The sequence below is a fragment of the Triturus cristatus genome, chromosome 9 (genome assembly GCF_964204655.1).
Source record: "Triturus cristatus chromosome 9, aTriCri1.1, whole genome shotgun sequence".
Taxonomy (NCBI): domain Eukaryota; kingdom Metazoa; phylum Chordata; class Amphibia; order Caudata; family Salamandridae; genus Triturus; species Triturus cristatus.
Genome location: NC_140592.1, coordinates 50698676 through 50720844, shown reverse-complemented (window position 1 = coordinate 50720844; position 22169 = coordinate 50698676). Strand labels below are relative to the sequence as shown.

General features: G+C 43.7%; 1 protein-coding gene across 1 annotated transcript in view; it reads right to left on the bottom strand.

Moving 5' to 3' along the window:
* LOC146797369 (uncharacterized) overlaps window positions 1–22169 on the bottom strand; it is a 401286-nt gene that overhangs the window by 209926 nt on the left and 169191 nt on the right. The window contains exons 49-56 of the mRNA XM_085624372.1: window positions 21802–21837; window positions 20457–20492; window positions 19814–19918; window positions 16350–16385; window positions 14536–14571; window positions 9247–9294; window positions 7684–7719; window positions 6423–6542 (exon numbers count right to left, since the gene is read on the bottom strand). Coding sequence (XP_085480498.1) covers window positions 6423–6542; window positions 7684–7719; window positions 9247–9294; window positions 14536–14571; window positions 16350–16385; window positions 19814–19918; window positions 20457–20492; window positions 21802–21837 — 453 coding nt within the window. The remainder of the gene's footprint in view (window positions 1–6422; window positions 6543–7683; window positions 7720–9246; window positions 9295–14535; window positions 14572–16349; window positions 16386–19813; window positions 19919–20456; window positions 20493–21801; window positions 21838–22169) is intronic.

The window sequence follows — 22169 nt, the reverse complement described above, 5'->3', positions numbered from 1 at the left end:
TCTTAGGGGTTAGGTGTCTTATGGCCTCTAAAACCTCCGAAGGCTCATATGAGTTCTCAACCGAAAATACTGGATCTCGAAAAAGATATTTGGGTGCATCATGGTCACCGTAAATTGTTGAAAAATGGGAATACCATTGTTGGCTAGTAATATGATTAGCCATCAGTGGCCTATTATAATTTCTGGCTTTATTAATCAGATCCCAAAACAGTGAACTATTTTTCATTCTAGATGCATTTTTAAGGTCCTGCCAATACAGTTCCTCCCATTCTTTTTTTGCCCGAGCTTGTTCTTCCGCGTACTCCCTCCTAGCTATTCTCACCAGCGGTTGGTTCTTATTACGAAGGGCAACAGTTAACTCACGTCTTTTTGCCCGACATTTTGTAGAATACCAGGGATTGCTGGGTTTAGGTGCATTTGTTTTAGAGCTCCGGGTTAAAAATAATTTGCCAACTTCTTCAATGGCATTAGTGTAAATCTGTGGGAAGAGCGTGTCATTGACCACCCCTGTCACCATGGTTATAACCTTCAGCTCGGTAATCAACCCATCAATGTGCATCTTAATCTTTGCCAGTTTATCTGGGTGAGAGCCTACCTTCTCCCATTTCAATCTTCGATTGCCGTCGTATGGGATCACCTCCTTTGTTATCTTCAATTGGGCTGGATTTTGGTTACTTTTTAAATCCCTCCACCTCAACGACATACATAAGGGATTGTGGTCGCTATCCTGCGAGGGGCTCACCTCCATGTCAACCAGGTCACTCCACATAGTGACGTCCAATAAAATATAATCAATTCTGGACGGGCTATTAAGTCTATTAAACGTCATTGCCCCGTCCCGATCGGAAGGGGATCTACCATTTGCTGCTCTTAAATTATGATCCACCGTAAGGGCGTTAATCTGTAGCGCCTTTGCAGACCAATTTTTAATCGGGGGTAATGTCAATGCGGGAATAGACCAGCTAGCGTCGTCCTCCTCTAAACCCAGGGGGTCATCCTCACTTAAGGGTTCAAATGTACAATTAAAATCTCCCCCCACAAGTATTTTAGAGTTTGGTGGGCAATTAGCTAGTGCCTGGTCCAAAATTGTAAAAGTACAAGACATTTTACCTCCCTGGGTCCCTCTAGCGTAGATATTAAATAACTCCATCTTGTTTCCCCGCACCTGTCCTGGTAATGTAAGATGTTGAATATCCCTACACTCGGAATCATGAACTGAAATGTTCCAGTTTAGATTTACTTTTATCCAAATATGTAGGCCCCCAGAGGGTCTACCCTTACCACTACTGTAAGCAGGTACACAAAAAGTAGCATATCCCGTTTTATAAATTGGTACTAAACTCCAGGTTTCTTGGAACATACATATATCAAATTTTTCGATAAAGTTGTTCCAATCCGGGATAGTTCGTTTTCTTTCTAACCCTGCTATGTTCCAGGATAACAGTCGAATAACGTCTTTCCCACTAGGGGGCGGAGGTGGAATAACTCCCCTTTCCATATCCACAATCCCTGAAGTGGGTATTTCAATATGCTCTACCTGGTTTACTAGCTTGCTGGTATTACTACTACTGACTCCTGCAGACAGAATATGGGTAGGGGAAGGAGAGCAAATGGCGACCCTGGTTTCCGGATCCAGAAGAAACCCATCGCTGTTTTGGGGGTCATCAGCCTCATTAGATAACACAATAGCGTTCCCCTCAACTCTACCTACAATTTGACTCTCCCTCTTACCCTGCCCAAACTGTAATTTTCAATCACAATCATCCATGCCGGAAAAAACATCAAACCTATTCCCTAACTCTAAGGGTGTAAAGGGCCTCAGGTACTCCATTCTCCGGTTGTTATTCCTGTGGCCTCTGAAGGGTATCATATTCCAACCTTGATGATCGAATCGCAGATTTGTAGCATGTAGTGCTGTGGGAGCGATTGAATGAACTATGCGGTTTTTCCTTGCATGGGATGTGGGGAAGACCAAGGACCTAGGATAGAAATAGGTCAGAGCTCGGGGGCAAATTTGACTATTGCCGTTACCCAGGGGCCAATTCAATATAAAAGCTACCGCTTCTGGGTCTCTGAAATTAATCAGAACTATATCTCCGTCGACATCCTTATTTCTTCCACCAAGCCATGGGAGACGTCTAACATGCAATATCTCACCATTTACATTCTTATTTATAGGTCTATATATTCTTAACCAATGTATAATTTTGTTTTTTAGCTGGGAGAAATCTTCACTCTTATTATCAGCCAGTACAGGGACCCCCGTCAACACCACCACTAAGGGCACAGCTTCTGGGGGTAAATCAACCTGTAGACCATGGATCCCGGGGCCCCCCTCCCACCTAGGGTTACCCTGCGCCTGGCATGTAATCCCTACTGGGGCAATGCTGACCTCCTCCACCGAATCAGTAACAGGCTTACTAACTAGATGTTCCATGGGCATCAGAGGTCCCTTTCGGGAACTATGTGGCCCACAGTCTGTGTTACATTCCTACTGAAATCCGGAGTTTCCTTAGATAAGTTTATAGGGGGAGCTGCAGCTTGAATACTAATACCATCCGCTGGGGCCTTACCTACGACAGCCAAATTTCTCAATGTAGATTCAATGTTCTCTAGCCTATGCTCCAGCCTCCTCAAGTTGTCAGTAATGGGCAATATGAGAGTGCTAAACATGTCCCCCAGTTTAGTTAACAGATCAGTGGGGATAACAGGCGCCTGCGGGAAAACAACAGCTGGTAGAGCAGGCTCTGGGGTGGACACAACTGGGTTCACAGCCTTTGGAAGAGTGCTAATGGCCGCTATCGGCCTATGATCTGACCCGGTTTCCAACCCAGAAACAGAACCATTTGAAGTATGTTGGCCGAATTCTGAATGATGGATCCTAGGGATATTGATCACCCCCTCCTTACGCCTTATTTTCCTAGGAGGAGGGCCACGAATAATCCCTCTGGTCAGATTCTTAGCCCTTTTTCCTACCCCCCGGCCTGTAAGCCGTGTATTAGAGATTTTAGAATATCTTTTGACATTTGAAGGGAGAGAGTCGCTGATAACATGCACACTAGGGACACAGTTTGTGGGCGAACAATCACGTAGTAATAGCGGAACGCCCTCTTGAGAAAGGGGGGTGTCGCTATCACCACAATTACCACAATCAACAACAGGAACGTGGGAGGAAGCAACCTCTGAGGCTCTACGTTTCATGTTCTCAATAGAGCGACGACGTTCAAGTCTGCGCTCATCCAGAGTAATATCCTGATCCTTATCCGTTACAAATGTCTTTTTAAAATAACTATCTAGGGGGCCATTTACCACAGTCCTCAGTTTCTCCCCTGACATAACATTCTCGCTAGAAGCCATGATGATATTTAGATACTACAAAATCCCACAGAACAGCAGACAAACTCCTGGCCCAGCCCAGCCTCGATCGGCCTCGGAGGGCCTTAGAGGGCCCGCTCTTTGCCCGGTCTTCGCCCGAGCTGCGACTGCGCGCGTACCGCTAGCGCGTGTGGGCGAAGTCCTTAATATAGATGGGAGGGCGTGTGGGAGGCGGGGCCGGGAGGAGGTTCCAGGTGTGCTTTAGAAAGGTTGGAGGCGTGCACCCTGGACCTCGCAGTCCCGTATGCTGTGCCTCCTCGCCGTTCTTCCCGCAAACTGCAAAATGTCCTCACTGGTCAAAGGGCAGAGGTAACAGTCCCAACACGATCATCCGAAAGCTGCGATTAAATAGTCCGGGCCTCCGAGCGGCTCCCGCGAAGCGGGGGCCGCGAGGCGTGGGATTGGTGGAGGCGGGGCCGGGAAGAGGTTCCAGGTGTGCTTTAGAAAGGTTGGAGGCGTGCATCCTGGACCTCACAGTCCCGTATGCTGTGCCTCCTCGCCGTTCTTCCCGCAAACTGCAAAATGTCCTCACTGGTCAAAGGGCAGAGGTAACAGTCCCAACACGATCATCCGAAAGCTGCGATTAAATAGTCCGGGCCTCCGAGCGGCTCCCGCGAAGCGGGGGCCGCGAGGCGTGGGATTGGTGGAGGCGGGGCCGGGAAGAGGTTCCAGGTGTGCTTTAGAAAGGTTGGAGGCGTGCACCCTGGACCTCGCAGTCCCGTATGCTGTGCCTCCTCGCCGTTCTTCCCGCAAACTGCAAAATGTCCTCACTGGTCAAAGGGCAGAGGTAACAGTCCCAACACGATCATCCGAAAGCTGCGATTAAATAGTCCGGGCCTCCGAGTGGCTCCCGCGAAGCGAGGGCCGCGAGGCGTGGGATTGGTGGAGGCGGGGCCGGGAAGAGGTTCCAGGTGTGCTTTAGAAAGGTTGGAGGCGCGCACCCTGGACCTCGCAGTCCCGTATGCTGTGCCTCCTCGCCGTTCTTCCCGCAAACTGCAAAATGTCCTCACTGGTCAAAGGGCAGAGGTAACAGTCCCAACACGATCATCCGAAAGCTGCGATTAAATAGTCCGGGCTTCCGAGCGGCTCCCGCGAAGCGGGGGCCGCGAGACGTGGGATTGGTGGAGGCGGGGCCGGGAAGAGGTTCCAGGTGTGCTTTAGAAAGGTTGGAGGCGTGCACCCTGGACCTCGCAGTCCCGTATGCTGTGCCTCCTCGCCGTTCTTCCCGCAAACTGCAAAATGTCCTCACTGGTCAAAGGGCAGAGGTAACAGTCCCAACACGATCATCCGAAAGCTGCGATTAAATAGTCCGGGCCTCCGAGCGGCCCCCGCGAAGCGGGGGCCGCGAGGCGTGGGATTGGTGGAGGCGGGGCCGGGAAGAGGTTCCAGGTGTGCTTTAGAAAGGTTGGAGGCGTGCACCCTGGACCTCGCAGTCCCGTATGCTGTGCCTCCTCGCCGTTCTTCCCGCAAACTGCAAAATGTCCTCACTGGTCAAAGGGCAGAGGTAACAGTCCCAGGTTCAATTCCTTGTGGGTCCACTCAGCCTTTCATCCATCTGAGGTTGATAAAATGAGTACCATTGAGATGGGTAACGATAAACATGTGTTATTTAGTGCCAAGAGACCTACGGGTGAACATGCACTTTACAAATACATGATGTAGGATGTCACTGGGTGATTTGATTTTGTAGTAGAGTTGAGTGTTGTCTGCATAGAGGTGAAATTTGATCCCAGCTTGCTTCAGGATGATAGTAAGGGTCTCCATGATGAGATTGAAAAGGGAAGCGGAGAGGATTGAGCCCTGGGGGATACCAAGAGAGACAGGTGTGGGTTTCGAGAGGAAAGACTTGATTCTGATTTGTTGTGATCGGTGTTGAAGGTAAGAAGTGAATCATTTTAAAACTGTGCCATTGATACCAGACCGAATCTTCAGTGATTCCAGTAAGGCTGGGTGATTCACAGTGTCAAAGGCGGCTGATAAGTCAAGTAGAATAAGTATGCATGCATCCCCTTCGTCTAAGGATCTATTGATGTCATCCGCGATATTGAGCATGGTAGTTTCTGTGCTACAGCCTTTCCTGAACCCTGATCGGAAGGAGTCAAGTAGGTTGGAATTCTCTATATGCCGGTTGAGTTGTTGTAAGATGCATTTTTCCATAGTTTTGGCTTGGAGATAGGTCTGAGGTTGTTGAGATCCTTTGAGCCAGCCCTGGGATTTCTGGGAATGGATGTGATTTGACCTAGTTGGAGGGAATCAGGTACACAACCAGAGGCGAGAGAAGCATTGATGATTCTTACTTGATATGACTTGTGATTGAGGACTCAGTTACTGTATGAGATTAAAAACAACATTTTACATACTTTGCGATATTCTGTGAAAAGCCCTGATGAAGTCAATTTAGTTTATGTACCAATGACAAAACACGTGTTGGCTACAAGAATGTCTGGAATGAAAACTGAATTTCAGAAGTGACATAATTCTATGTGAAGATGGAAGAATAAAAAGACAAAGGAATACCACTAAGAGATAATAATTGTTTTTGTAGTGACATTTGAATGTTGTGTTGCTCAGGGGTCTTATAAGTTTGTCCAAGTTACATGGGGATACTGAAAGGTTTGCGCATTGTGATACTCATGCCGCTGGCACCTTCTCAAGTTGAAAATAGTAAATATTAATTAAATTAATGGATATTGGTCAGGCTCCTTGTCAAAAAGTATGTTTATACATATTCTTTTACACTCTCCCCCTGTTAAAAATCTGGTTTATAATTTGAATTATGACTAGTTTTACAACCATCTAAAAATGATTTGTCTAATATTATCCTGTTACTCTTTTGATTAATATGATATTGTATGTATTTTGCACTTCTGACAGTTTAAGAGAGTATTCTTATAAGCTGCTTTCATTTATTACTGCTTTGCCAATTGTGTACTTATTTTCCTGATAAAATTCATTATACATATCAAATAAATTGAAGAGACTTTTCCTCTTATTTATCCACATCTTTGCATTAATTAGACATAGAAAACTGAATACCAGACACATACATCCTTCCCAGGGGATCCCTTGGCTCCTGGCTCTCCGGGTTCACCCTTTAGCACTCTCCTTCCCGGGAGCAGTCCAGAGGTTTCATCATGCAAGTCAATGAGGTCTTTCAAGGTGGAAGTCTGTAAAAGAAAGACACAAGAGTGAATCAAAATGTTCAGAAAAGGCAAAGTAGAGTACATGTTATCAAAAAATAAGCATCAAAGAGTCTACCTGTTATTAGCTGCCAACTAGCCACATATCATGAGATTAACTCTCAGTCAATATGAAATATGAACAATATGAAAGAATTTTTAATTTACTACGTATCTGATGAAACGAAAGAAAGGTGGTAAGAAAAGGAGATGGGCATTGGAGAACATGCAGCACAGTGGAAATAGGGAGAGGGAGCGGCAGTCGGGGTAAAATAGCAAAAGAGTCAGGAAGAAAAATACCATAGTAGGAAATGGGGAATAGGAGAGACTGAAAAAAACGGATGTATGACGTTACAACGCATACATTTACATCGCGGTACATTACATCGCGGTTTTGACAACGCAAGTCGTTACAATGACCTGCGTTGGAGGGCGCTGGATTTAGGAGTAGAATAATTTACTATTCCAACTCCAGTCTACGTACAGTAGGGAAGGTGTTGGATAGTAAATTATACTATTCCTTGTCCTAGAGCACCATCTAGCGCAAGTCGTTGTAACGACTTGCGTTGTAAAAACCGCGATGTAATGGCATCACGATGTAATCCCCGCGTTGTAAACGATGTTCCCCGAAAAAAAAACAGAGCAAAAAAGAGAATGGAAAAGAAAGAGAAAGTGTGAGATGATATATGAGCGAGAGGAAAAGAAAACATAAAGAGCAGGAGACACTGGGCAAGGAAGTAAGAGGAGGGAGAAGGAAAGAGCAGGGGAGAAAATGGGAGTGGAAAATAGGAGGGCGAAAGAAAGCGAAAAAGAAAGACAGAGGGAATGAGAGACAGATACACAGACTACTAGATACAAATGGGAACATGAGCCTGACAGATAGAGAGGGGAGAAAGAGAAAGGACAAAAGAGAAAGGAAGGAAGAGAAACACACAGGTAGACAGGCTGACAGAGAGAGGGAGAGAAAACACATACAAGGGAAAGTAGACATAAAACACCAGGTAGGAGATGGCTGGTGGGAAGGAGAGCCACAGAGATAGAGTGTAAAAGACACGAGGCAGGAGGAGGGTTGTGTTAATGGTTGTGTGTGTGTAAAGCATTTGGCATAACTGACATTTCCTGCGCTTACCTTAATTCCCAGGAGTTCAAGGGATTTTTCGACATTCTGAAACAAGAATATAAACAGATGCAGAGCTGTTATTCAGAAAGAAGAAAACTGTCTCCATCTCTTGTTCAGGAACAAAGTAATGAGTGCTCAAGCATGTTTACTCCTGTGGCCTTGCAGAGTTGTGGGGAATGTTCACATGGGGGGGAGGAGGGGATTTGTTGTTGCTGCAGTTCCTATGTATCATGGCTTAAGGATATTCTAGTAGGGGTCGAAGAGTGCTCAATATCTGTATAAGTCTTCTGCTTATAAAGTCTCCAAAGTTCTGTATATGAAAACTCATACATATATCATTTGCTAAATAGGCTTTATTCTATATGGTGGGAAATGCCACAGTGAGTCACAGCCATTTTGTGCATTTCAGGCTATTCCATATATAGATAAACAGGTGCCTATATATCAGCAGTATATTTCTTGTGATGTAGCTTATTTAGAGACGACTGGCAGCAGGATGTTTCTCTGTGTTCCTCACCAACATTAATATGGCAGGTGAAATTGGTGGGCCTGAGAGTGGAGCAACAGTTCTCTGGCATGAAACCTGCGTCTCAAATGTTACAGATGTGCCACCTTTGTAAATAATTTTACTGCGTGAGAGGAGGAAGAGGGTCACCGGATGGGCGGGATCTGGAGTGAATGCGAGGATTTGAGCCTATCACAATTGGGCCAAACAAGGAGTGGACCTGGCCAAGAAAAGGTGCAGGACTTCAAGCAGACCCTTCCCCAAAAACAAATAAAGCCTTCTGAGGCTTCCACCAACATCTTGTGAAGTCCTTGAATTGGGCCTCAGAACATGAGATGGATACCTTCTCTCTGCGGGGTCACCAGCTCACTTGGCGTATACCCTGCTATATTGGCATCTCACTGGGAGTCAGGGTGAGGATCGCCTAAATCTATTGACACGTGGTGGCACTGTGTGAGTTGGCAGGTCTGATACTGGGAGGAAAGCCCCAGCATGTCTGGGAATTTACAAATGTGGGTACTGGAAGCGTATCCACCTCAGGTTGGCTGAGAACCAAAGAGCATAGTGATTTTAAGGCAGACAGGGCATTTGGCTGGGGCTTGGGTTGGAGCATGAGGGTAGGATATAAAGGTACGACATGAGGGCGCAGCATGAGGATAGGGCATAAGGGCCTGGGTTATTAGAGTCAGGGGGGTAAGTCAGGAATGGTGGAGGCACTGGACAGGTCACCCGCTGCGACTGAGTTTTCCAAATGCAGTGTTCTCGCCATGGAGACGGGAGCCATCACTGGTGCTATGAAAATCCGAATGAGATGGCCTAAGCAAAGTGTTGTGCTGGTTGTTTTCTCTACCACACAGGCAGCAGAGTGGCTGGTATGCAAGCACCCACATCAGGCATATATTATGAGAAATAGAAGTGATGTCTCAGTTTATTTACATCTGTTTAATTTGCCCAGATAGAGGGAGCAGGGCAGAGATCCCTACTGGTACACCTGTGCACTCAGGGATAAACTAGCAAAGGTCATGGATGCTGACTGATGGACACACAACGCTTCAACGAACACTCACAGCAGCAGTTCCTGAGTCTCCTTTCTGGCCGGTCTCTCCAGGCCGCCCCTGCAAAGACACGAGACACAAGAGAACCAGGTTAGGTGTGATGACATTTAAAGTTGTGTTGCTCAAGGCACGACTCTCTGTTCTTGACGGCATTGTTGTATTTTCATGTGTTTGTGCTTAACCAGCACTGATGGCATATCCATAATACATTTTAACATTAGATGAAAAGGCTCAAGAACACTGAAAGCTTCTAAATAAAATAATGCTTTTATTATATTTTTGTGCAATCCTATGCACTCTGAACATGTGCTGTGTGGACGTGCCTGGTGAGTGGCCAGGCCTTAGACCAGCGGCTGAGAGAGAAGTGCAGCAACACATATGGCATGCATCACCCATGCTAAACCAGCACTCAGACCTGCCATACCATTAGCCAACTGGAAACGTGCTAGTCCTTACTCATTCAGGGTCACGTTTTTGATGCTCAGTGGTGCAATGTGCCGCAGCATATTTACAAGGCCACGCAAAATCACTATGCATGGCTTTTCACGGCCTTGTAAATATGTGCCCCTTTCACGTAGAACACTGCGTGAAACAAGCATTTCATGGGTATTGCTATGGGTGTTTTCACGCAACACTCATGGAATCTGAAGTATTCCCAGATTTACGAGGAATCGTAAACTTGGGAAATGCGTCAGATTCTAACGTCACCCCGTGGCGGGGGGGGGGCGGGGGGGGGGCGGTGGCGTTAGGGGGATGCAACGAGGAGAAATATCCTTATTTCTCCTCGTTTCTTTCCTCTTTCTATGTGTACTGCCTTCTTTTGCAGCACTCACAGAAGGAGGAAATCGCCTCCATTGATTGTTTTTGTCAGGGAAGGTGCCCCTTGGTGCCCAAAAACAATCACTCCTGCAGCTCAGGCACCCTTGCACCATGTCGCAAGTGTGCCTGCGTTGGCGCATGGCAACCCATAGTGCACCCACACCAGGGAAAAATACAGGAATGCACTGTATCTCATCGATACGGCACATTCCTGTCCGATTCGTTTACTGCAGGGCAGTGCTGCAAGATTCCTTGCGGTGCTGCCATGCGCCAAAGCCTCATAAACGAGGATCTCCGTTTCTACAAATAGGCATGGAAATTCAATTTCTGAATATCATATTTATTTGACGAGATTATTGGACTCTCTCAACCTACTTGGCAATGTTTACACTCTAATAAGCATTTCTTCAAGTGTTATGCTTCCATTTCTGAGTTGACAAGAAGGTCCAATCTGACAGGACAGTACTGGTACAGAAGGAGCTACCTCAGGCCCTTCCAGTCAAGTGTGATCACACTCACCTTAAATCCATTGCAGTACATCACTAGCAGTGCAGACAAAGTACTAAAAACCTTGGTGTTCTGAGTGACTTTTCTGTTATTGTCTATATGATCTCATGGAGAACCCCTCAGTGAAAACCTCCCCATTTTCCACTGTTACCCATATGTGATCCTATATGCTATGTACGGCTCAAACTGAAAGATACTATTTTGAATGCCATATTCTAAATCTGGTAATGGGGAAGTTTTTCACCTAGGGGTTCCGAGTGACATCAAACAGACAATGATAGGTTGTCTATAATGTCACTCACAATCCCAGGGTGGATAAAATCCCTGTTCCCTACCGGATGCTCTGATGGAGAGAAGAGAGCAGAGCTTTGGGATGGGAGAGGATGGGAAGCTGGAGAGGAATCATGGTGGGAGGCCAGGTATTTATTTTATGTTTGAGACAGGGAGGAGACGCCATGTTAAATGTGGCGCCCCATGACTTCCCAGATCCGGAGTAGAAGTCAAGAGCATAGGAAGACGATTTTGGCCACCATAACTTCATGCGGTCCAGGATGGGTTGACAGCGAATAACAGGGATTTTATCCACCCTGGGATTGTGAGTGACATTATAGACAACCTATCATTGTCTGTTTGATGTCACTCGGAACCCCTAGGTGAAAAACCTCCCCATTATTCACTGTTACCCATCTATAATTCTATATGTTTTAAATTCCGGAAGTTGAAATGCTTGTTCACAATAAGGAACAGATCTGGAGCGCGCATACAACAAGAAATTGTATATGGATAAGGACAGCTGTGAAAAATGGGGATGCTCTTGCTTATTTCTTGTCGCCCAGAATCCATCGTCGAAACCTTCCCTGTGCTATTACTAATATTATCATTATTATGATTATTAGGGCCTGTTGGAAGCCCGACCCTATAATGAGCCGAGCTTTCAAGTGGCTTCAGCCTGCCTCCCTCCCGCTACCCAGGATGTGGCGTAACGGCCAGAGCTTCTGACTTTGGGAGTGGAGAACCAGGTTTGAGTCTCAGAGTCATCTCAACATCCTGTGATTCTGGGCAAATCACTTTATCTTCCCATGGGTATTAACAATAAATGTGACCTTGTGTAATTTAACTGGTGCTCCAATAACTTCAGGCCGAGTTTGCGCTATGCAAAAACTGCAGAAAAAATGTACACAGAGGTAAGAAAAAACACTTAACTTAAGAAAAGACAGATAGATACCCATTTACTGGCTAATTTGTAAAAAGTGAAACCAGAAAACCTGTATAAATCTGAGCTTCCCCTCATAAATTGTGTGATCTTAGGTAAATATTTTATTTAACTAAAGCTCTTTTTTCTTCATTATAGCTTATGAAAGCACTTTCAAATAAGTGAGTTTAGAATACGAGTTGTACAAAAAGCTATTGTGTTTGACATAATATATTGTCAAAACTACCATCTGTTAAACAAAGACGCTTTTTGAGTTTTATAGAGACTTAATCATATTTTGTGCGATGTTTGTTGTATGATTTTCATAGTAAACATAATCAGTGGTCTCAAGCTCCGGCTCTAAGATCCAAGACAGACCCTTGGCTCAGGCTCGGCACACCCTGTTAATCTGTTGGCTCGCCCACCTCTAGTCCTCAAGTGGTTTGATGGCTCACTGGTTTGGCCTCATCTTGGAGCTTTTTATGCAGATCATACTCAGAAGTCTTGTCTAGCCCTATTGAGTTGTTGCTACGAAACATTTATGGTCTCATTTAGGCGGAAAAGCAGCACTAAAAACCAGCACAAATGGCTTCTGCACTCGTTTTTACTGCTGTGGCAATTACGAGGTGCGATGTGCACTTTGTAACCTGGGGTTGATGTATGAACAATAGTAGTAGCGATTACCAAATAGAGTTTTTTTTGCTAATTGCTATCACCAATGTACAAATGGGTTATTTAACCCCATCCCCTAAACAGAGATTCCTAGTGGGTTGCAAATAGACCTACCTCATGAATATTATTGAGGTAGTTCGCAATATGTGACCCACTGGATTCGCTGCCATCACAGGGATGGTGGCCTGCTGGGAACAGCAGACCACCATGTCTGTGATTGCTTTTAGATAAAGCAATTTTTTTAATGCAGTCCTTTTTCCTTAAATGAAAACTGGATGCATTTAAAAATAAAAAGTGAAAAGTTTCATTTTTATTTTTTAAGAGCCAAAAATATTTATTGGCCCATTCTCAAAGGGGGAGGGGTCCCAAGGTAACCCCTTCCCATTTATGAATAGGTTACCAGCAACTTTCAGTTGGCAGTAAAGTGCAAATTTTTTGAGACCGTGTTTTCGATTGCAAATCATTTGTACATACCAATGTGAATCGATATTTGGAAGGGATGCCCCAAACACGACCCTCCCAAATATCGATTCGCAAACCCAAATTGCGATTGGTAACAGGTTACTGAATCGCAATGTGGGCTTTGTACATCAGCAAAGGCATTTTCTGCCAATCTGGCCATTTGCGAACGCAAAAACGTTTCGTACATTTAGCCCCTGATGTCTTGCAGATTACCTTGCTGGGCAAGAAAGCGCCAAAGTCACCAAATGCGGGTACATAAAAATACTTGTGGCCAAAGCCAAAATCTAGTGACTGAACCCGGCACAAACTGGCACAAATTAGGGATGATGCAGGAGAGGGTCTGTGTTTGATATAGTGCCTTTTTAAATGAGCCCTTACAGTGCCTCTTTAAATGAGCCCTTACAGTGCCTTTTTAAATGAGTCCTTACAGTGAGCATTGTGTGTGATTGTTATAGAGTCTCCTGTTCTGATGCTTTCACCAGTCCATCACTTGACCCGCTGCAAGCCCATCCTAAAACCAAGCCCTATATAACAGCAGATCATTGGTGTGATAAGGACCCAGGAAACATTGACACTTGGACAGGGATGCTTACTCTCTTGTCTCCCTGTGCTCATGGAAACATCTTTGGAAAGAAGCAGAACATGTTCAAACAAAGGGCCCGATTTAGAGTTTGGCAGACAGGATACCCAAGCTTTAGGATTTTGTTTTTGAAAATAAAAAAAGTTTGAAAGTTTGATGTATGGCTCCGTTGTGTTGCCAGAGACATCCATCAAGTGTTGAATGTATTTACAGGAACTGTTGTGTGTCCACTGAGCTGGTGGACACCTCTAAATATGGCGGGCAGAGTTCCCTCATCATGGCGGTAGTTAACAACTCTACCACGACCATGGTACTTGATCTGTCCGTTAGAGTCAAGATCAGGCCCATAATTCTTGTTGATACTTTAAACCACAGGCAGATAAAGCTGTTTCACAGAATCACAGAGCTTGTGTTGAAGCGGCCAAAGCCAGGATTAGGACTCATCGTCCAGGATGCAAGGTAAGCAAGTAAGCTGTTAAACCAAGGTTCCCTGCTCAGGATCACATCAGAGCCTGCCCAGTGTAACTTTAAACATGACTCTCAAACACGTTAAACAATCACAGGTGTGGTTTGCCCTCTTTGGAGCGCTTTCATGTGATGGAACTGAAATGCTTTGACAGACAGGGAGATTGAGTGGAGGCCAAAGATGAACAGTGTAAAAGATAACACATTGTAAAGAAGAAAAATAGTTGGCAGCGAAGCATCCAACTTAAAGTGAAGTACAAAAGATACATTTCTGTCTATGAAAATTCACAAACAAAGCAGCCTGTCTGACGGTTTTAACAAGGGAATCTCACCCCAGACTCAAGGCACAATAAGAAACTGGGCCTGCGCACATTTCCGCTGAGAAACAGCCACCTTTCAGTATAATAACTCGCCATAAAACCACAAAGTAATGTCAAATGGCCTGGCAATATTGAGGGCGTCTATGTAGCCAAAAGCAGGCCTTTTCCAACAAGTCAAACAATCATAGATGCGTCTTGCCCTGTCCGGTGTTCGTTGACAAGCTTCCACCGTAGTGAAGCTTGACTGTGTAATTACAGTAAACATGACGTGTCTCTGACTGTACCTGTTCACCCCTCGGTCCGGTCTCTCCTCTGTCTCCCTAAAATATAAAACAAGAAAAGATTAGAGAAGTTGAGAACACAACAATACATATTCCTGTTGATTGGACATTTCTGTTTGACGAGCTACTGGAGCCACAGTTTGTGTGGGAAGGATCTGCATTTTTTTAAAGGGCGATCTCGTGAATGATGTCACAATGATGTCAAAATAGATCTCAAAACCCATGCTGACCTCATCAAAGGAACATTCTAGAATGAGTATTGTTGGTGATTGTAAAAGATAGAGGACTGGATGAAGAGAGCTGTTTTTTTCTCTCCACTGAATGGCCCCTTTAAAATCATTCATATAAAATAACCAAATAGTTTGGACAGTTTTAGCACCAATATCCAAGAGGCATAAAGGGTTTTAGGGCCCAAGGTAGAACCTTCGGAAACATCTTAGCAGTCACATTACTGAGAAATCAGGCAGTCCATGTCTCCGGAGAACTTTTAAACATGTTTCATCGACTACAGTGCAGCTTTCAATGGTGTGGATTGGGGCTGATAGGGAAAAAGCTTGTTTGAGCCACAGCAGCTTCTCTGTAGAAGGTGATCCAATCGCTCTACAAAGGGATATGGGTGGAGGTAAAGCCATCCCAAGCTAAGCAGATCTCAGAGAACATCCTTACATTTAAGGACCTAAAGCTGGGTGTGGATCGGCCTCCATGTCTGTCGGCCTCTGTAGTGCTGAATGTGGAGGGACATCTTAAGGATTTTTGAGGCCTGGGGAAAGGCATATCTTTGGCCCCCCATTTGGAATACTTTTAAATGTATTATCTGCTTCCAACTAATTCAAGTACTCATAATGTCAAACAACACTGAATTCACTGAGACTCTGCACTCGTAAAGATACTACTCGTAAATCCTTTTGTGAATAGCAAACAATCGTAAACGTACAGAGAAGTATAAATTTACCTTTGTGAATCAGGCCCTGACTGTCTTCTAACTTTTACTGTGTCATCCCCGCACAAAGTTATCAATCTCTTGTGCTTTCAAAGACCATGCAGCTTAGAAGGAGGCTACAATTCTTGTTGGCACTCGTAGAGATTTAGAGAAATGTGGTTGTCTTTTAGTGATTATTCAGGTTGTACGCTGCTTCATTAAGAAGCGAGTCAATGCAATATCATTTATGTTTTTACACAAATCTGGGGCCTGAGTGAGGCTTTGGGGACGTCCTTCACACCCGTTATGTGGCATCTATATGTAAAGGGATGCAGTTTGTTTTAGCATAAACTGTGATATTTGTCAAAAAGGTGAATTTTATGTACAGTGATTGCAAAAACTGTCGATAGTTGCATATTGTTAGATGTTATAATTGCTTTTACTATATATGTGTTTACTTGATAGCGATTTGTATTAACTGATTCAATTTTAGGGAGGAAATATTGAAATTGGTACTTTAGGAGGCTTTTAACAAAACTTTGTCAACTTATAAACATGTGGTGAAAAATCCTGCATAAAGCAGATTCTGTGGAAAAAAAATTAAAATCCTATTTTTTGTCAGCAGTTCTTCTTTTAGTGGAATAAATCACTAGCATATGTTTTTTGGAATACAATGTGACCGCAGGTGATGGTGTGCAAAGGAGCACAACTTTGCAACTTCCTGAACATTGGAAGTTTGACATGTCTACCCTGGCTCCTAAGCAAAAGGCCTGTCCCTCTCTATAGGGTGCAAGACCCCTGGAAAGGCCAACAATGTACTGGGTGGTCTTCCCAGTTACATTCCTTTAAACAGTTTCTGTTTTCCCAATTGTCATGGTTTTGTTTTCCAATTCCTTACCTTTGTTCCTGGAGAGCCTGCTATGCCTGGGATACCCTAGGAAATAAAACACAAAAAACAATTACTCTCAGGTATACCTCCAGCAGGTAACAGCTCCCATAGTTCACCGCTTGGCCTCTGATGTGGCTCTTTGACACCCACATTTCATCTGTAGCCGGGCACGTTAACATTAACCCTGCTCCTTTACACCATTTCCAAGGTACTGTACTCTCCATGAGATCTCTGTACTTGTAATGGTAAGAGTTGTACATAACTCATAGCCCAATGTCCTACAGAAAACACTAGACAACTGTATACAAAAAACAAAGTGCAGACATGACATATAGTTTGGTCGCAATGTGCTTGTACCAGTTCATATTATTAAATACCTATGCACACAAACTACCAGCACATCATATTAAACAAAACACCTTACACACATTCAATGTGGTACACACCAACCTCTCTGGTGGGACAATATATTCACCCAGACCATCACAACCCACCACTACACAACAGTATACGTCTAAACAGAATTCAAAACACCCACTCAGCACAGGCCGTGTAAGCCAGCAGATAAATGCCGGGTAACCAAAGCAGCACACAATACTGCCAGCTAACTCAGACAAACACTTTAGGCAAAGCGCAAGCCAATTAACATGGTCAGCAGTAGTCACCTGGCTGGACTTCCAGCTATACCCACCCATTTATAACACAACTAATATGTCACACTGTCTTCTGATACTGCTACAACTACAGATGCCAATCTGTGATGGAGTCTTTGAAACCTGGGCGAAAAGGGATGGAACCAAATGGCACTGTAGGTGTTACCAATGACAAAATGGGGCACTGGTATGGGCTTAGAGTATGCACCATATAAATGCATTTAACACAGACAGCAAGCAGAAGGGCCTGTCTACCAATTATAATACAACCCCAGCTGCTGCAGATAAATAGGGCTATGTTTCATGCCATTTGACTAAAGCAGCAGTCGTTAAATAGTGTATTCAAGATTGTACGAATTGGGCTGCTCTTCTAAGTTTACTCCTTGCCTCTATATGGCTAATTTCTCTTGGGCAAATTAGATCTCCCTTTGGGGTGTTAGCTTTCAGTACTGCATTTAGAAAGAGTGCTGTGGGGTGCATATTCCTACCAACTTCCTGTCTCCCAACTGGCCGACCAATGTAACAGTTCCCTGCAACTGACAGACAGTACTGACTTTTACCCCTACTACAGGTGCCATCATGGTAGTAGGGAGTAGGTCGCTCTGTGGACTTACCTCTCTAGTTTTTTCTTGGAACATGTGTAGAACAGCTGCTTCCTATTTATTGGTGGTCAATGTGCAGCGGTGCTAGTGGCGTGCGGAAGACAAGCCATTTGCACCTACTCTAAAACAATTTTGCTAGAAGCTACCTGTTTATCCAAAGGAATCCATGTATGTTGGATTGCTAAGTCAGGGATCCCGGATGAGAATATAATCCTACAGTTCATTGACTTCATGGGGAATGTCATTACTTCGGTCTCTCACTTGTTTGTTACTCAGCCAGGCTGTTCACCATACATGGTGAGCACGTTTACTTATAACTGAGTCCTGGCTTTAGGAGAGCCCAGGACCTGACATTTACGTAGCTCTTATGAACATTTAAATCACTGATATTGACTGCAAAGATTGTCTAGGTAGATTGTCCATCAATTGTCATTTCCATCCTTCCTCGTCCTTTATTTTAGCTGGGGCCCTTTTAAGTAACATTACGTATTCTACTGCTTTTTTTTCTAAATCACAGTTGGTGTACCACTCTTTGGCATCCACTGCCCAATTTGTGTCAATGGTTATGAAAGTAAATATGCCCCTTTGTCTTCAGTCTAATAATTTTCCTATTTTAGGTGACTTTAATTTTTGGGCCAATATTCCAGATATTTGAGGTGTGGACACTGCTTGAATTTGTCCACTGCTAGTTTTGAAGCCATCATGTTCTCCTCTCTCTGTATGTTATGTTATGTTCTGCAGACTTGTAGAGGGCGCTATCACCCTGGAGGGTATCCTAACGCTGAGCAGGTGTGAGTCTAGCCAAACCCATGGCCTAGTGGGACTACTCAAAAAGTCAGGGCTTCGCTTGTTGTGGAATTCAAGAAGGAGGCGCTTCTATGCAGTGGTAGGTCGTTCTATGCTTTAGGAGAAGGCTCGGCCACTGGATTCCGTTTTCCGTATGCATGGGATGAGTGCAAGTAGGAGTTCAGAGGAGAGGAGGTGTCTGGAAGGTTTGTGAAAGCAGATATGATTGTTGAGGTATGCCGTGCCAGTGTTATGTACTACCTTGAAAGTTTGGGTGAGGATTTTGAACTGTGCTTCTTTTTGTGTGAGTGTGTATCAGGGATCTTTGGGTTGATAGCATCAGGACAACCGGTCCCTGGTTAAATGGCCAATGTATGATACTAATAACAATAATAATAATACTGATGATTTTAAAATAATAATAATAATAAATTAATATTTTGCAAGTTACAAGCTCATATTGACCGAATAATTCTGCAACTCGGGGGTTCCGACACTTCCTAGTGTGGGATTACAGTTGGCTTCCTTCAACACTTACAATTGGCCGGTAGTTTGCTTTTGCTTTACAGGATTGACGAGTTTTACTTTCTTTTTTAATTAGATTGGCATATTGAGGTTGAAGTGTGTCGATTTGAAGGTGTAGCGGCCTTCTAGAGGTGACAATGCATGTGATTTTAATATTGGTGTTTTACTATCACATATTTTGATGTCAGACATTAATCTGTTTTAGAATATACCATACTTTCCTTTTTCTGGGTCCATTATATAATCAACATCGATCAATGATTCCTCCGCATTTCCACAAGACTGGCAAGACTCAACACTTACTTGGGATTACTCCTACAAATTTATATTAATTGGAAAACTTTGCTATTGGGAGGTCTGCCTCTAATTTCACTAAATAGTGAAGTCCGCTATGATGGCGCATGATGGAAATTGCATGTAAATAATTTTATTGGAGCAATTTGCATGTATTTTAGTAATCCTGAAAGCCTAGGTTTAAGATAAGTGGCTGCCTCTTAGAGGCAGTTGCTGCTCTGCACAAGCCCACAGAGAAATAATAGTGCGATAAGACCATGGGGTGAATTGCTCCCTGCTCACAAGAACAAAAAGAAAAAATAACCACTATAGGCTCCCAGAAACCATTACACTGCCCAGCCAGCTGTGAGATAGATGACTGGCAAGATCTTATACCCCAAACACATGCCTTCTAAAAGTATTGCTAGAACATACGTTCCAATTTAAAAAAAGTTTATTCACAGCAATTAAAGCGAATTTCAACCCAAAGGAAGATACACTTTTCCTACATAATCCCATGCACCAGAAAGGGTTGAACTCAACCTGTTTTGCTTTTGCCTGAAATGTCTAGGTACGCCCACCATATCATACTGTTACAGATGCTGTGTGGATGGTTGTGTTTGGTATCTCTCACCTGGCCAGGAACTCCAACCTGTCCGGGAAGTCCAGGGACACCAGGAGGTCCAACAAGTCCCACAAGCCCAGTTTCTCCACGTTCACCTTTCGACCCATCTCGCCCCTGTTAATCAGAACAAAGCTATTTTTCTTGATTTTTGTAATAAAACACAATTGAACAAAAATGGCTTTATAAAGTCATTGAACTTTATTTTATGTACTATACCTATGTTTAACCCAAAATTTTAATTTAGTGTGCAAAAAGTATTTCTGTCAGTGTTGGTGATATCAAGCTGTGGGTTCTAGGACGTTAAAGGGCACAGCCGGATAAAACTTCCTATTAAAGCCATTATTAAAAATGATCAGCAACCATCTTGAATTGTATCCATAAATGCTACAGGAATTATATTTAGATCAAAATATGATGGTTGTAATTGTTTCACCAAAATGGCTTTACTCCCAAAGTTTTTAGAACAAATTATTATTGTTCAATCCATTTTTATCATCTTTTTTTCCTACTAATCATTTTCTACTAATAGACCCAGTACAGAACTTCCCCGCTGTATTTTCGTTTATCAAGTTAAAGGCAGCAAAAATAGGCGTCTCCCAAATGATATTGTTCAGTTTATCAAGTAGTTCGCTAAGAGTTCATTGTTACTTACATCTCTTCCAGAGGTCCCTGATTCCCCCTTTTCTCCCTAAAGATATACGACCAGGAGAACAAAAGAGATGTTTTAGGCTTGATGAATTAACAAACACAAAAATAATCAAATGCAATCATATAAGCAGAAGAAGAAGTAAATGCTAGCAGTGTTTCAAATGAGACATTCTAACAATGACAACTGAGTTGGGCTCTCTTATGGGATAGCATCATTCTTTTGTAAAGGCCAGTACCAGAAAAATATAAATTATTTAGAAATAGAAGCTTGCGAGGAATTTTTTTTTCTCCCAAAAGATCAATCAGCCAGTGCTTGATATCAGGCTGGAGTGTAATGTAACTTGACATGTCTGATGTTTATCTTTCCTTGGAGCACATACTAATGCAGGTTCTGTCTACCTAGATAGCCATGACTACCTAGTCAATCTTGTGCTCTCTGTCAATGCACCCCCATGCCGGCTCACCCTCTACATGCTTGTGATGCAACACATGATGGGTTGAGCACATGTCAAGTCAACAGAATGGGGTTCTGTCTACTACTTAGCAGCAGTGAAGTGGGTATTGTGCAAGGAAGGGGCAATGTCTAGTGAAGATATTCATTGTAGTGAGCCCAGGATTTATTTTATGTCTAATACTTAATATATATATATAATGTGATGGTCCCAGTATGTATTTGAGTATCTGTTAAATCAACAGGGATATGCATTTAGGACAGCTTGGTGGTAATCTTATCAACTTCAAAAAATTAGGGGTGCTGCACTTAATTGGAGAGAAGATTATTGGCTAATATGAGCAAGGTAGCGGGTTGTCGGATGACACCATGTCATTAGGACAGCAGGCTTCCTGTCAAAGGATTTTATGTAATAACTCAATGAAGTCTGGAAGCTGTGGTCTTAGTATGATAAATTGAGATAACAGGCCTGATGACAGGTAAAAGAAAAGCACAGGAAAATGATGAGTGCCATACAGCAACTCTCTGCAAACTAGAACAATCTGTTGGTAACAACAGTGACTGCAGTGGTCCTCATCAGATGCCCACTGCACATCTGTTACTAGACACAGTGAACAGCTGCATTGCCCGACCTTTTGCTGTAGACAGACACATCTTGTTGTTAGGAGATAAGGAGTAAGGGATGGTGAAAGAGGACTTGTAGATACAACTAAATAGCATCTAGGATGCATCACACATAATTCTGTACTTCACACAATGTTGCTGGGTCTAATATTGTGGCCCTGTCTATTGTGCCTTTCCACTTGGAACGCCATTATACAGGTAATGTTTTAGAATCTTGAAGCTTCTCTAGGCTGCTTAGAGATTGAACGCATGGGTCCTTCGACTGGTACCGTACCTTCCTGCCATCTTCTCCTGGGGTCCCCTCTTCACCCTGTAAAGAAGAAGAACAATTAAATCATCAATGATGAAACTAGGTCCTACGTGGAAGCAACTGGAACCACAACAAGAACAGAAACCAGGTAACCATATAAATGGGCCCTGCAAATAAGCATCACATTGTGCAGATTCAACCTGCCATTCAGTGGTAAAACACCACAAATGCCCAATAGCTCGACATAAGCCCACGCTGCGCTTGTGCATGTGTGTGTTGGCTTGTATTTGCAGTGCTCCCCTACACATCCTCAGACGCCCAAGGTGAAAGTTGTTTTGCTAAACTGAAATACTTTGTGAATTTGCACACATTGTGCATTTGCACACTAGCGC